The sequence below is a fragment of the Gymnoscopelus braueri genome, assembly GCF_963280865.1.
Source record: "Gymnoscopelus braueri genome assembly, chromosome: 15".
In the NCBI taxonomy this organism is placed as follows: Eukaryota; Metazoa; Chordata; class Actinopteri; order Myctophiformes; family Myctophidae; genus Gymnoscopelus; species Gymnoscopelus braueri.
Genome location: NC_137620.1, coordinates 32,736,007 through 32,753,136, shown reverse-complemented (window position 1 = coordinate 32,753,136; position 17,130 = coordinate 32,736,007). Strand labels below are relative to the sequence as shown.

At 41.0% G+C, this 17,130-nt stretch overlaps 1 protein-coding gene across 1 annotated transcript in view; it reads right to left on the bottom strand.

Annotated features, from left to right (window-relative positions):
• Positions 1 to 17,130, bottom strand: part of LOC308102374 (receptor-type tyrosine-protein phosphatase delta) — a 180,321-nt gene that overhangs the window by 57,718 nt on the left and 105,473 nt on the right. The window contains 9 exon segments of the mRNA XM_080452060.1: positions 54 to 171; positions 1,122 to 1,148; positions 2,129 to 2,322; positions 3,257 to 3,562; positions 5,252 to 5,396; positions 5,829 to 5,974; positions 6,677 to 7,258; positions 8,335 to 8,604; positions 13,032 to 13,142. Coding sequence (XP_080308186.1) covers positions 54 to 171; positions 1,122 to 1,148; positions 2,129 to 2,322; positions 3,257 to 3,562; positions 5,252 to 5,396; positions 5,829 to 5,974; positions 6,677 to 7,258; positions 8,335 to 8,604; positions 13,032 to 13,142 — 1,899 coding nt within the window.

Sequence of the window (17,130 nt, the reverse complement as noted above, 5' to 3'; positions counted from 1 at the left end):
GTACATTAGCAGAGGAGCTATAGGAGATTTGTCAACGGTGACAGTTGCTTTACCTGCGCCAGTGGTTGTGATCAGCTTGGGCTTGCTACGAGCCCCATCGCCTTTTGTCGTATAGGCTGCTACGGCAACAGAATACGTAGTTTCTGCCTGCAACTCTGTGATGACCATTTCCTGTGGAAAGAACACACATTTTAGTCAGCAGACACTAGTTATAGTTATTTTGCAGTTACTCAGTCAAGCAGGGGTATGGGTTAGGATGCCAGTAGCAACCGAAAAATACATTTTCTCAATTTGCATAAAGAATTGGCACGTAGTGCAGCATATGTACAGTACACAGCAATGTCCAGAGTGTTGAACTAACTCTAAAGCCTAATACAGACCAAAGATTTGCGACGTTTTAAGCCCGATTTATACTTCCATAAATTGCAGATCGACACCGCGAGTTTGTAGATCTGCTATTTTAGGCGCGTGACACCATCGTATGACGGAACGTAAATTAAGCATTAGCATTAAGCATTAGCCCGAACCTAAAAGTGTAAAAAATGGACCCGTAAAATGAACACTGTGGATTTTACTGTGTACTGAGCAGTAAAACAATTTGATTAATAAACAAGCGGCAAATAGAGTTTTGTCTATCAACAACTGCAGCTGAACACAACCGTTTAAAGCTGGATTTCATTGTATTCTTTGAACAAACTTAGTAAATAGAATAGAACCGTTAAGCCATTAAACCATTCCTTCTGACATTTGAGATAAACACTGCTGTTAGAGGGAGTTGTTGCAAATAAATCGTCATGAGCAGAGGATGCGGAAGACAGACATGCAAGTTCATGCAGAGGTTGGATGTATAGGGCTGGGCAATATATTGATATATCGATATCCTGATATCATTATACTTAAATTGTGAAAATTGCCAATCTACAAGCTGACAACGCATCACATCGCGATGCATTATGAGCTTGTTGTACATCGGCTAAAATGTACATTATAATCACAATAAGCTACTATCGTCACACTATCGATACTGAGGCATTTGGTAAAAAATATTGTTATATTAGATTGTGTCCATATCACCCAGCCCTAGTTGGACGTTGGGGAGGGGGTATCTCTTATCTACTCACATGTTCAGCTGAATCATCATATTCCCACTGATTACCATGTAACAATATGGAGAGAAGAGAGACACAAACATAAGGCCAAGTACATACTGTACTAGTCACTGGTGAGCAAGAATAAGGGACGATGTATACAGTCTGTGTTTTTGGCAATCAACCCATTCAATAAGCTGTACATCAGAAATGATACAGGTAATCATAGCCTAATCAATGTTATCAGAGTGATAATGTGGCATGTATAAAAGTGTAACCAGTCACATTATTACAGCTGATAAATAATAAACCATAATAACAGTTAATAAATGTATAAACCATGAATTTGTTCCCCTGTACTGTGTGGCATGTTTGTAGCCCTGCTAAGTGTGGCTAAAGACCGTCCATCTGTCCCAAATAAGATATCATCAGGTTCAGCTTCAACTTTTTATGTTTTTCTTGTGAATTAATGCCCTACTTTGTCATACTACAATGTCACACAAAAATAGCTATATTCATGCTCCCCAGAAGATGAATCCAGCTGATTTCAGTGACCCCAGCGCCACCCATAGGCCACATTTTCCAATTGCACACAAAATATCTCAACACTCAATGGGCGGATTTCCATGAAAAGTGCTGAGCACATACAGTTCATGATCCCTCAAGGATTAACCCTATTGATTTCGGTGACTCTCCATGGCCTTTCCTTGAGTGCCACCCTTAGAACAAAAGGCACTTTGCCATAATTGAAAAACTCAATTATGGCATGACGATAATCTAACATTTTCCTTCTCTTTTTTTTTGTGTGTGAGAGTGAGACACGAGGCTCACCCATCCGGACTGTGTAGCTAGCTGGGCTTTTAGCCTCTTCCTTTCAGTTGTATTCTCTGTGTCAGAGAACTTGTGAAGGTTATAGACACAGAGAGTGAGAGACGAAAGCCAGATAAGACAGAGTGGCTGTGTATGAGAGAGAGAGAGAGATAGAGAGAGAGAGAAAGATAGAGAGAGAGAGGGGTGGCTGGCTGGGGTGGGTGCTTTACCTGAGCTTCATCGATCAAGGTGTCCTTGATGACTGGCTGTCCCATGGGCTCCCCATTAACCATCCTGACATAGTGCACCTGGTACCCTCGTATCTGACCGTGCTGCTTGGTGGGCACCGGCGAGCGCCAGATGACTTTAATTGACGAGGAGTTGACAGCCTCCACCTCAACTTTACGAGGTGGCCCGCTGGGAACTGGATGGGGACATCATGGAATAAGAGAAAAAAAAGGTCAAAATTATAGTGAACCCCTTCCCTCTCCTTTTTAAATTCCTGGCCAAATCCAGAGCAAAACGCTGAGGTAGGGGGGTTAAAAAAAGAAGAAAAATCTACAAAAGTGCTGGCAAACTGCAATAAGCACTGTATGACACCAATATTTCAACAATGGCAAGGAAGAAGAAAAACAACGCCAAAAAAAACAGGTCTGACCACTGACATGGGTAGAGTGGATTTAAAAAAAAACATAAAAATGTGTTTCATCAAAATAGAAAAGGGAAGCCAAAAAATTGGCGCTTCAAATGTTTTGAAGCACAGCAAGAGTTTTGGCTATGGGGCGGGGAAAAATGGATAAAAAATGATTGTATTCTATCATAATGCAGAGAAAAAATATTTTAAAAAATGGCCTTCAAAAAATTCCTTCCATGTTATGTCATTCCCACTGTCCAGAGTGTTGCTCATTGTAAAAAAAAAAAAAAAGTGGTTATGGTGAATAAAATGTATTATTCAAAAAAGTTCGCAGACAGAATTTGATATTTAGTAAAAAGAAAAATGACAGTTGGGAGTGGAAGTCAGAGGCCTGTTGTGCTTCAGTGCAGGTCAAAATGCCAGTGTGTTGAAATTGAGTACTTAAAAAAGCCAAGAAAAATATGCTTTCAAAAAGTGAGTCACAGTTTCTTTATTAAAAAAAATAAAAAAATAAAGCGTAGTCCAGGTTAGTAAAAGTGGGCTCAAAAACATGGCCAGTCCTATTAGAAGCAGGTAGAGGCAGAGGGGTTATAAAAGAAGAGGAAGAAGAAGATTGTAGATTGTGAGTGGCAGAGGAGGGGGAGGTTAGTGTTAGAAGGGGGAGGAGTTTTAGAAGGGTGCGCTGGATTTGCAGCTGGGGGGCAGTGCTTTGTCGAACACATACCATCCTCCTCTGTGCGGACGAGCTGTTCCAAGCTCTCTGGTCCATCCCCGACATCTGTGTGAGCAGTGACAGTCACGCGGTATTCCGTCCATTTTTCCAAGTTTTCCAAAAGGTACTGGGAGTTTTCCGGAGGGATGTCGGAGATTTGCTGAGTGGTCGTATCCTCCCCTTCGGTGATGGCGTACTGCACCGTGTATTTGGTTATGATTCCGTTTTGTAACTCCGTGGGGGGTGGCCGCCAACTTACCAGAACAGTGGTGGAGCTGGGGCTATGGCACCTGACATCCTGAGGTGGGCCTGATGGCTCTGATTGGGCGTTCGGTTTTTAGGGGTAGCAGCAAGGATTGTTTTGTTTGTTTGTTTGTTCGATCGGGTCATAAGTAGAGTTGGATTGTGTTTTAAGGGATGTTTCACAGTGTTGGTTTTGATGATGATGATGGGTGGTACACACGACCAAACAAAGGAAGGGAAAAAGGGAAATAAAAATAACACAAAATAAGGACAAAGCACAGGGACTTATGTGGACAAAAATGGTATTTGAAGTCAATGAAATAATCGCAAATAAAGAGGAAACCACACAAAATTAAGAACACAGATGATGTATGAATGGATGCGGGGGTGATGTGAGCATGGACAGCTTGACATTATGTAACCTACCTTTGAAAAAACAAAACAAAAAAACACACCCTAACACATTACTGGACTAAAGACTGCGATAAACCAGTACTGTTCAACGTTAAACTGGGTAATAATTGTGATGAATTTGGCAAGCAGTTTACCATCAATCCAAAAACATAAAGGTTGATGTATCAACTAGTTCAAAGAAGAAAATGTTGTATTGGTCACCAACCTTTCCGAAGCCTGTTGGTTTGTGGTAAAAGCCTGATTGTACAGAGAACTTCCCAAGGAGACATGACTGATTTATTTCATTTTGACAACGTTGGCATGCAAACATTTTTATTTTCTTGTTTTTGCAAGAAATGTACTATTTAAATTTTGAACTTCTGATCTTATATACCTACCTACAGCGTCTTTCAGAGACCTCAGATTTACTTCAGATGTGCAACAACAACCATACGGTTACAGTAATGATTTGAAGCGAATCCACTTCAGAGAGATCAGAACAAGATAAATGTAATGTATCTGCTTTCATCTCTTAATCCACAACTGAATTTACAATTTGCCAGTTTCCATGTCTGATAAACCTGAGGTCTGTTGGGTGGGAATTTCCCTAATTTCAAAGACAGTACTTGCTTTGAGCTTTCTACGGTATTTTATTTATGCCACAATCACGAATGTAATGATTTACAAAGTGGTTCAAAGGACTAATGTCAATCCCCCCATTAAGGAAATGGAAAACCCCTTTGACCTCAACGTAAGTGTTTAGTGGCCGTGTTTAGCCGCATAGAAAGCTCAGTCTCAATATGCTAATTCTCAATTTTGGCTGACGTGTGATGTCAGGAGACAAGGTTTCCTATAGACCAAACTTGCCCTTCTGTTAATCAAAAGACGGACAGTTGGATAAAGCGGAGATGGGGATTCATATGAATAATTCAAGGCTCTATTATTGGCTTCAGCCAAGAATGTTTTTGCACAACAAAGGTGGAGGAGGAGGAGATGATTCTGTAACCTTGCCACCCGACTTCACAGGAAAGCCTCCTTGTACACTGCCCATGCAACCTTTTCAAAGTCAATACTGCATGGTCAGCTGGACTTAGAAAACACTTAATTGCTAAACCAAATATACAAAAATGCCCAATTTTCAAATGCACCCGTCCTTTTGTTTTAATCTTTTTTCTTTCTTTTTTTGCCTGAGACATAATGCTCTTCACTTAACCAAACATTTAATGTATAGCAGCAGGGAGTGTGTGAGGGAATTAGGAATGCATTTGAAAACGTGGGCATTTGTTTAGTTTTTTCCCCACGGTTTCTTTTTTTACCTTTTTTTTTGGCTAACTGTACAAAGCTAGAGCTTGGATAAAGAAGAGGACCTACGTGTTTGGGGGGTGTCTGAAGAGATGTCATTGGTGTATGCTCCCACTCCGTGTTTACTACGTGCAGCTAGCTGGAAAGTATAAGTAGTGAAAGGCTTCAAGTCCTTCAATAGGTAGGTGGTGGTGGGCTCAAAACTGATGCGTTTCTGTGAACAAAGTATGTAAAAACAATATGTTTATATAACACAACAGTTTAAATATATATCAATATCAACATGCGTGAAAGGGCCTATTGTAGATCTGTTCAGGACATTTCTTATGTTTATTTTGTTTGTGCCAGATTCGGGTGCGTTTTTACACTCATGTTTAAATCAACACTCCAGATTTTACACAATGTTGCCAGAAGGTTGCGTCAACTGCCTGAAAGTACTCAAAAGTAAATTTTCTTTGTGCCGCTGTGATTGTCTTGGCGAGCTATGAATTGTTCTTATGTGGTGAAACCCACTTATCTGGCGCTCAAAGCAGCAAACAAAGCTATTTTAAAAAGTATTTACTGCCCGTTTTTTTTTACCAGTGTCGTCAAGGGAATAAAATAAATATAATACAAACACAGTCCCTATACTTAAATAAATAATTACCTCCTCCTTGTCATCTCCCTTCTTGTACAAAAGTTCATATCCAATGATTTGATTGTCCTGTCCGGTCTGTGCTGGGGCCACCCATGAGAGCAAGATACTGGTTTCTGATTTGGCTTCTCCTCTGAAGTCGGTTGCTTGAGAGGGAACTGGAACACAAGCAGAACGCAGAGACTCATTACTCTCTATCTTGCATTATTCATTATATTCCAACCGTACACACACTAAAACTTGGCTTTAACTATTGCCACTATAGACCGTATTATTGCAAATGGCCATTTGCACTTGCATTTGCTGGTCATTTGAAATGCAATAAGAATAGTAAGCACTAAATGCAGACATATTACAGGGATAGCTCAGGCTGAATTGTGTGTGAATGCAATCTGCAAATTTCCCACAAGAATTAAACAACACAACAAGTAGTGCTACTGATAAACAGGAGAACCTTTTCTCCTGCAGTCAACAGTGAGGAGGACTAATTGAGTGATTGCAAGGAACTAAAACTTACATTTAATTAAACCTTTCTTAAACAAGGAAATCAAACAATAGAAGTGGCCTTAGATATTTACCTGTTGGCCGATTGTTCAAATGCAGAAACTAATGAATGTGTTGTTAATTGTGAACTTGTTCAACCTAATCAGGTCCAACACATGTGTCATTAACCGCTTAAACCCTATATACTTATTTGATCAGGGTCCCCCAGGGCTCCCCTTCCTTTTTTCCCCTCAACACCAAATCTCTTTGCCGAAAATAGGCGATCTAGGTCTGCTATTGCCGCTGTATGTTCGCCCCCAGAATAGGGTCACAAAAACAATTTCAACGACGACAACAAAACAATAAACAGCTCTCACCTCCGGTCTTGGCGATGATCTGCAGGTCAGGTGAGAGAGGTCCGTCACCCACTGAGGTGTAGGCCAAAACCTTGATGTAGTAAGTCTTATTGGGGATGAGGCCCTGGATGGTGAGAAAGTTGGCCCCCCGAACGATCTGCTTATCCCAGAGGTTGACGTGCTGGTTGGAGTCCATGGTGTAATAGACGCGGTACCCCATGATCTGCCCGTTGGCCTCCTCCGGCTCGTCCCAGTGGATGACAGCCGTAGTGGCGCTCATCATACGACCCCTGACCTGCCGCGGCGCCGTGCTGGGCGCCTGCTCGGCCGTCTTGGCCTCGATGCTCTCGCTGGGCGGCCCGCGGCCGATGTTGTTCACCGCCACCACTCGAAACTCGTAGTCCGAGTAAGGGCTGAGGCCTCCCACACTGTAGCGGGTGGTGGCAACGCCGTCGATCTCCTTGTACATGTCCTCAGAGTACTTGGACTTGTGCTGGATGATGTAATAGGACACGGGTTCGGGGTTGCCAGAGTCCCACGTCAGTGTTATGCTGGTGGCCGTGCGCTCCGTCACCACAGGGATGCCGGGTGCCTTTGGCAATGCTGGGATAACATCAAGATCAAAATTAATGAGCATGAACAAATTAAACATTAAGAGTGCACTGAGAACCCATTAAGATTAAATAAAAAAACTTAAATGGAGTTCAAACAAAACATTTCAAACCAATGATTCTTTCAGTGAAGGGTAGCATGGAATTCAGTTGCTGAATTTCACTGAAAGAGCCGGCAATGACCGACAATGTACGGCGCTGCTGTTAATCTGTGGGTACTCCCACTGTTTACCTCTTTAATAATTTAGCAGGTAAATTTATTACTTTAATTCCACCACACCGGTGGCACACAGCGAAAGATATCAGGGCAATAGATTGTCTTTATATGCCATGTGAAGCGCTCTACTGGGGGAGATAGCTGCCAGGCGCTGTTATATTGTGACTAATATCTCTCTGTTATGTCTATGGGAAAAAAAAACAAAGCTGAGCGTGTGTGCGTGACTCCCTCTACAACAAGGGGGGGGGGGGGGGGGGGGGGCGGCACCAATCTGGGATATCTTTCTGGTATGGCGCTGCTGTAGATATGATTACACCCAGATAAGTAGCTCTCCTACAGTGAGCACCAAACAATGCCCACTGCGTTCCCCCACCACACACACACACACTCACGCACACACACACACACACACACACACACACGCACGCGCACCTCTGTCTCTAGAATGGTGGGGGCTGTAGTTCGGTTGTAGCGTTCTCCAGCTGGGAGATAAGCACTTCACTATTATTCTCTATCTGTCATCTGAGGCTGGTGCCAGGGCTTGTCCATAGCTTTAAGGAACCCTCTGTAGATGACTTATCACAGCAGGGGGAGGTAAATAAAAACCCTTCTGCCGTTTTTTTTTTTAAACAGCATTGCCAGCAGATATCCCGCTGATTTTTTTTAAAATTCATTTTTCCATTCTCATTGGAAATATTTCGGAACCTATGCTCCATATTATAAGATTAGGTCCTATGGAGAAAGAAATTCCTCTTTTGGGTCTCAAGCTCAAAATGCTTGGGGAAACCCAGTAGCACACAGAGCGGCAGCACGGAAGTTTGAACCAGTGCCATCATTTCACTCATGCATACCTTTGACGGTTATCTGAGCCACGGCCTCTATCACCCCCAGGGTCGACATGGCCACACAGGTGTAGTTGGCCGACTGTCGGACGTCGGTGAGCTCCAGCACGTTTCGCCCAATGGGCATGTCGTCCTCGGGCGTCAGGTCTTCTGCTCCGAGCATCCACTTCACGTATGGCATGGGAGAGCCCACCGCCACACACGTGATGTTGACACTACCACCCGGCATGATCTCGTTGTCTGTGGGCGGGATGGAGAATCTAGGGGGCACTCGACGCACTGTGAAAGGAGGAGGGTGGTTTGAGAATAAAAAAATCAAGGAGAATGGGTGGAGACTGTCCCAAAATGGCCACACATGTTAAAAGATAATATTTTGTAAATAAAAATGATGGTAAAACTCATACCCTACACAGCAAAGACATTGGTATTCAGTATTTATCCTTAGCATAGATAATGAAAATCTGGTGCATACATGGGTAAATTGGAATTGGATGGAAGGGTAAAAAAAAGGAACAAAAAGTTGCACAAATTTATTCGGTGGCCTACAGATCTCGCTGGTGAAACGGCACAGACAGTAACACCATGCACATGTTACTGTGTCATCACCATCGGTACAGAGAAATAGAACATCACAAAAGGTACTGGAGAGTCCACAGCATTTCCGAGTCGCGTGCAGATTAGTTAATGCTGCGCACTTCCCCCTGATGTGAATTAATGTGCCGACACACATTTTCACATCCCACATAGTACATACAGTAGATAATCCTGACAAGGGGAGCGCTCGGAAGAGCTCCGTTCATCAGATTCAACCCAAATAAATTCTATACCAAAATGTTTTTTAACCACTTAAACCCTATACGTTTTACCTTGTCAGCTTGTAGATCGGATATTGTCACAGAATCTTCACCTATTTTCACAGAATCTAAGCCTATTTTCGCAGAATGTTCACCTATTACGAAGGCCCAGAGTAGGCACGCTAGGGTTCAAGTGGTTAAAAATGAAATAAAAATGAACATAATATGCAGCCAATAGCCTGTGATAGAGAAAAAGGTAACACAAAATAACATTAACATCCATAATGCACATGGAAGGATTCAAAGCCTTAGAGGGGTTGGGGGGGGGGCAACATCATGCACAAAAGAACATAGCCAACATCCTGGGGCGACCATGACAGATAATCGATGAGGGAGGCTAGCACTGCAAAATCCTCAGTGTTACGGTAACTCGTATGGTTCCATCAATGTGTAACACTCTCTGGGTTAAATTAACACTGAGGATTGTTCAGTCTACAGGGGCCAAACAAACAGGAACACAAGCACAAGGAAAAAAAGACAGGAACTTAACAAACATAAGGTAAAAGGAGGGGTCAGAGAGCCCCGCTGGCTGTCAACGATGTAAACAACACTGGAAATGATAGATGAGGGTGGACAAAACCAAAACATAACGGGACCGTGTTGTAGGAATGCAACATCATAACAGGACAAAGTGTCAATAATTTGGTGGCAGGACAAACACAAAAGAGAGGAGTAAAAACAGAAGAAACAAACACCCCGCTCTCTTCAGGTTTGCCTAATAAGGACTTAAAAAACAAATCTCATCATTAGATGAGATGGTGTAGACATGAGAGGGGCCAGGACATAAGGAAAGCAGGAAGGGGCAAACCATTATGGCTTTTTAATATTTTCCTGGGAAGGACTGAACATAAATGGAATGAAGTCAGTGTTACTGCTGCTGGTGCTTCAAATGAATTCCTGCGGGCATCAGCTTGGCAGGCTGAAGGCATGCCAGAGTGCCGGAGGGGATTATTTGGGGGATGCTGTGTTTCTGCAGGCTGAAGGCATGTCGATGGCAGAGGGGATTATTTGGGCGATGCCGTGTTTCTGTTGTCGGCGGCCGGGATGAGAGGTTTTTCCTGATACTAATAAGGAAGTGTCTGAAACGCTTCTATTTATAGCTTCTGCTTTGTCAAGTGCCTCTTTGATTTGTAGTTATCGTGACCACTTATAAGCATTTACACTGTGTGTGTGTGCACATGCGTGTACTGTATGCCCTTGCTGTCGGGCAGAAACCTTGTGTATGTCCAAAATGGTTACTTTTCAAGAAATGTGATTTAAAAAAAGAACCTGTGTTCCAATGTATCCAATATACTGTAGTAAATATTTGATCACAAGCTCTTGTTAATACTTTTTCATTGGTTTAATATCCATAAAACCCACAGACAGACCTAACTACTTTCACGTATATTTTTTTTTAGCAGCTTGTAGATCGGCTATTTTTGCTACTTTTGTGTGAGACCGTAGTATAACCGAGTAGGGCATTGACCCCCCCCCCCCTAAATAAAACAATAAATAGTAGAAATATGGAAATACAAGGTTTCTGCCCGACAGCAACAATATCCACTTCATTTGAACACATCATAACGTTGGTGCTTGATGACGCCTGGCTGCCAGCGTTCCAGAAAGAACGTTACGTTCTGCCGAGCAGATTGCACCTCTCCCGAGAGGCAAATCTAGGGGAACCGCTTGCATTATTAAATAAAACTTTTTCACTCGCTTAATATTTAATTGATATCCATTTGGGTCACGGTCCCGGCAGACAAAATGTTATCCTCCTCATTTAAATATCACTAACATTTGTCAAGTCTTGCGGATAATTCTCCCAACACATTTTTCTTTCATGACTTTCCTCATCAGAGGATGTTTAATCATAATCACTGGTGAGTCTTTTGTTTTGTTTTTCCAGCACAGTGCTAAGACTTCATCAACAATCAAGACAAACTTCGTTGATTAACCTGATTCTTCTCTGAAAGACTTTAGAAGTGAGACCAACAGAGGGAGACTTGCAGACTAAGTGCTGGTTAAGTGGCTACAGAGACTAAAGGAGAATAAAACTAGTTCTAGAATGGCCAAGCTTTCATGGACAAGGGAGCTTTCGCTTTCAGCTGCCCATTAACATCAAATACATACTTCCTACTGTACAGTACATGTCATACTTATTTTCTTTTTTTTATTACAGCACAGCCCAGCAGGAACACTGACACAAGAGGGCTTGTGGTCGGGACAGAGTAAGGAGATCGTGGAGCATAAACAGGTGACCATGCAAACAGCGCCTCCAAAAGATGCAAATATGTCTGTCCCTCCCACCAAACCCCCAACAATGCAAAGTCCTCATTATGTAAACATGCATCACATTTCTGGACAGTCAAGCATTCTGGCAATGATGGGGGCATTCGTGATGGACACCGGATGTACAACAGTAGCATATCGCTATCAGTAGAAATACAAAAATATATAGTAATAGAGAATGAAGAAAATAAAAAACTGAAATGCAGCCAAAGTTATTTCATTTGAATTCTTCATGACTTGTGATGATTTTCTTTTTTCTTTTTTTGTGGCAAACAGAATGAACTTTCAATATCTCGTTTTTTTGTGACATGGTTAAAAAGTTAAAAACACACCAACCTTCTCGTAGTTCTGAGGGATGTGGGGGTTTTGATGCAGAACAAAATGAAACGAGGAAAGGAGAAAAACAAGGGAACACAGAGAGAGTAAAAAGGCCATGTTCAAGGTGGTCAAATGCTACTTGAAAACAATTCGAAGGACCTTCTGTCTCAAAAGTGCGTAGGAATCATTTTTATCTCCCTGGCACCGGGAGAACTGAAACAAAACTCTGACCTATTAGATTTAGCACTTAAACATTTTAACCACAGAGAATATTTAGTTTTTAACAAATCAATCCTGTTCCAGTTATGTGGTTAGCTTAAATTAAGTTGAACTAATGCTATATAGTTAATGAGTATTCTTACTATGTTTATTGATACTGGCAGATGATTATCATTTTAAGCAAACAGTAATTTGTATGATGTTTAATTGTTAAGCTGAATTTATTGGTTATTCACTGGGGACTATAACTGCTAACCATAAAACTGAACAGCATTGCAAATCCTAGTGTAAAAGTTTATATGGGATAACTAATACTGTATGCTGGCTAAGAATGTACAAACTATCAATAAATATATTGTAGTATGGAGAAGTAACAGTGAAAGTGCTACAACACTGTAAAATAATAAAATACAGTTCAAGTAGAATTATATTTGAACTAGTTCCCAAAATGTATTTTTGGACTTTGACAGAAAGAGTTGAAATTTGTCCTTCCAATGTTGCTTAATAGGCGAAAAAAGAAAGAAAGAAACCCAAAAAAAAGACATTAGGAGAAACAACAAGGACATCAGAGAGGATAAATTCACCGCTGGGGAAAAAATTGGAACTGGTGAAGGGGAGGGGGGGCGCGTCTTTTCTTTTTTTTTTCATCCGCCGCCCCCCCGACGCGGTCTGGACTGATAGGTGATTAGTACAGCAGGTAAACACGGCAAGCAGTCAAGTCATTGCGGTTACAATTAGGAGAATCCAAGGAAACAAACTCAGTAACACAACAGAGCACGTGGGTTCAAATCAAGGCAGGTACAGTAGGTTTAAGTGCAAGAAAAGCAGCATACTTACAATGACCTCATGGAATGTAGACCCTTTTTGACTGCTTTGGCAACTCAGCTTTTATCAGCATTTTTGGTTTTATTATTCAACATTGTTACCTCATTTCATCAAAGTAACAATATGATTTAAAGGTCTTGTTTCATGTGTTTTCTTTCGAGGAGGATAATATATTACGTTGGCATGGAGTGCCGCTGTTGTTTCAGATCAATTCCCTACCTCTGACGTATAAATTGGCTGCGGCGGAGTAGCGGGTTCCATCGTTGTTGGTGGCGACACACTCGTACTTCCCCTGGTCGGACTCTTCGCTCTGCTCAATCTGGAGGGCCCCTGGGTGGGAATAAAAAAGTGGATGATGGAAGCTGGTTAAACATCTGCTCGTTAAACATCTGCCAATCTGAATCTTATTCATAAGTAGAAAGAAAAACACAAAAAACCTGGCTTTTATTCGGAGGGGCCAACATATTTCTCGCTGTAGTTGGGACACTTTTAAGAACGTTGTGCAGGTAATCAAAGTCAAATGAAGTACGGTTAGCTAATTACTAGTTAGAATGTGGTTTTGAATTGTCTCTCTGTTGCTACAGTTGTTCGTTTCTGTAACAGTAAACTATGTTGTTTAAATAAATGCACAACATGTCCGAAAATGCTCTAGTATTTCAACAGTTATGCCCTCATTATCACAGCCAGATACCTAATTTAAGGCTAAATAAAGTACCATAAATTAGAGATAGCTTTGAATAGTACAAAGGCATCACTGCATCAATAATGTTCCGGTGAAAAGGTTTATAGTAATAACAAGGGGAAGAAGAACCAACCAAGGAAAACTCTCATAAGCTCTTGTGATGTCTATTTTACGTTTACCTTTTTGATGGCTTCAGGAGAGAAAAGGCCTGAATACAAATTTTATGGTCTAAGGAGGCACTCATCTTTACGCCAATGTAAAAAATAAATAAAGAATTTCATAGGGCAAGCCCTACAATATACAACATGTCACTGGACTGGTCAATATGGGGATGAGTGATACTGCTTCAGGGAAGCATGGATTAAACAAAAGAGGTTTACAGTATACAAAAGCAGCATAACAAGGGAGGACATTTGGAAAAAAGAAATTTAGGTATGAGTTTTAGCATATTCAATCACAGATCAAGTAAATATTCACCTAACGTGATAATTTGGGACTTCAACTAGGTGAAGTTACTTTTAAAAAAATGCAGCACATTCAAAAAATAAAAAAATGCTGCTCATCTACGTGAAAAATATTCTGCAAAGTGATTTGTTAGGCGAAACCATTATATAACCCTCTGTAACAAAAGTTTTGACATGCAAATCTTCCCAAATAGCAAGAAATGTATGTCGGCACAACTTACAACCTTCTGACAACCCTTAGCTGAAAAATAAAATGCAATTGTATTAGAAGACAAAATTCAAAATGGTGGCCTGAGCCAACAAGAAGGCAACCAACCACTGCTTTAGCTTGTGAAAGCTACAAAAGACACCCATAAAAATCCACAAATGGGATCAGCAGTGTGGTGTCACATGACCCGGGGGAAAAAGGGCTTTATGCATCAACAACTCTCCACCTCCATGTCACACGGCAAAAATGAGGCAATCAGGTCCTCGCCAGACTCTACTGTTTGTCTTCCCTCAAACCCTGAAGAAAAAAAAAGTCAAAAAGTAAAATATTCTTCAAACCCAGTAAAAGTAAGAAAAATTGGTGAAAGAGGAAAAAAGCACCGCAGAAACTTTATCAAAAAAGTAGTTGTTTGGGCTTTTTTGTAGAAGGTACAGGAGAGGAAAGCAAATAGAAGAAATGAAAAAAAAACAAAAATTTCATTTTTTTGGGAGAAAAAAAGCATAGGAAAGGCAATGTTGTCTTCAGCATGCCTGCGTGATTCCACAGCATCTGTGCGTATGTTTTAGTGCTGAACAAGAACAGCTAAGGGGAAAAAAATGCTTGGTTGTTTTAGTTGGACAAAAAGAGGGACACATGATTCGCTATGGCCAAAAATAAAACAAAAATGAACGAAAAAATAGAGTTCAAAAAAATAATTGTCATTGGATATGCTTATTTGAGCCAGAGCAAGCATATCACAACTGAGTTGAAGAGGCTCTCAAAACCAAAATACAAAGGCGTAAATAAAGCATAGACATAAAAATGGAATATAAATTTAGTCAACGAAACAGGACAAATAAGAAGGAAAAGGAAATGGGATTTGGAGTTGGTAAACAGGACAAAAATGGAGGCGATTCAAGTGAATGGATGGGTTGACAGCAAGAATGAATTTGTTTTATTTTCATTCTGTGAACATCAGTTCAGCACTCTTACCTCTTATTGGTGTACCACCTGGGTGGATAATATGAATGCAAATAAGATTAGAAAGAAGAAGCATTAGTACGAGAAGATAGAGGCTGGGGGCTTTGGAAGAAGAATCAAATTAGATTTAACAGGGTACGTAAATAGAGGTAGAGGTACTAGAGGAAAGAGAAAGGAGAGAGAGAAAGAGAGGGAGAACTTTTCTGTACTCTTATTGGCAAAAAAAAAGACAGGATTCATCATAGGAAAATCATAGGTCAGAGAGAAGAACTTGTACAGTGGTGTGCCACGGGGTAAGGTGCCATTTTGGAAGTGGCAATGGCATCTGAGGAGCATCTACTGAGGAGAAAGACTCTCAGCACTTTGCATAATGAAGAGGGACAGCGGACTCGTTTAAGAGACCTGGAACCCTTTTAGCTTGACCTGAGCTCTGCGAAGTTGCAGTCACCTCCCTAAAAAACATTTTGTTTCTCAAAAAAAACATCTACACATACAGTACAGTGCTGGTGTGAAAGGATTGAGTAAGTGGGTCAGTGGAGTGAGTGTAACAGAGACAAAGAAGTACCTACAGTACAACTCAGGTCATGTGAACTGCTACGCTAAGGTTTTGGTTATGATGTGACCTCTCTGGCTGACACTGTAGGTGTAGGGTGAGGGGAAGTGTGTGTGTGTGTGTGTGTGTGTGTGTGTGTATGTGTGTGTGTGTGTATGTATGTGTGTGTGTTTGTGTTCACCTAACGGTAACTCTGTGACTACACTGACTGTTAGTAAAATGCATGCCATGCATTTTAATAGTTGTTGGAAACATGAACATTAGTGGGGGGTGATGTGTGCTTCAGAACTAAGCACTTACCAAAGGATTCTGTAGATTTAAAAACACGGAGAGAAGAAAGACAGCATAAGAATATGATTATATTCCGTAAGTTTAGTGACAAGCTATTATTAATTCGTCAACTCTATGTGAATCAAAGTCGCACATTGAAAAATAGCGGGTTAATTCTACACATTTCTGTTGAAAACAAGGCAAACGTGATGTTAACAAGACGATTTAACATATAGGACAACTGTGAAATCTGAGAACACATGTGGTCAAACATATAGAAGATTTAGCAGTAGTTGTGTGAGGGTCAACAGCTTGCTACTAGCTGGTAAACAAGGCTGTAAAGCTCTGATTTTAGTAGCATTATTTGAAATTAGGCCTAATATTCTATTGCTGTGAGAATAATAACGTAGAACTAGGAAGATTCAGGGGGTTAGAAATGTGTATATTAGGGTAGGCCACAAGCAAATAGAAGCAAAAGCTGGAGTCTACACAGACATAAGCAGGGTTTGTGGATTAAAATTATTAAAGCGGTCAGGGGAAGCTTTATGGGATTTTACACACTACTGTGGCTAGTTAGTGTCCAGAACGCTGTACCAATTAAACGTAGCCTTGATCTGAGGATAGTTCTCAAACAGAGTCAATGTCATTTTGAAAGGCCAATGATCCCTCCTATGAAATTAGAATATCCAGAAAGAAATACAAATACATTCAGAAAGAATGGTGAACAAAATGAATTTTCAGTCACACTGTTTTGTTTTTAATTCTATTCATGCCTTTTTCATTTTCTGCAAGATTCTCATATTTTAGCCAGAATTAACTGGATTGTTGACACTAATGGGTATTCTGAATGAAGCCGAATGTTGAGTAAAACAAAACACAAAAAGTCATAAGTAATGAAGAGAATGCATCTGTCAAAATCACTGCATGGAAGCAGCGGAAAAGGAATCAACTCAAAAAGTTAAATAAAAAATAAATAAACAACAACTGAACCCATTGTAAACAGTCACAGCAGTGAGCAATGAGGAAGTCAGGGACAGAAGCCAACAAACACGCGGGGGACGAAACCCGAAAGCTTCATGGCAACAACACTGGAGGACGAGGGGAGACACACAGACGCTATACAGACAACACACACCGGGGCACACACAGAGAGTAGAGCAATAAAAGAACTAGTAGAGAAA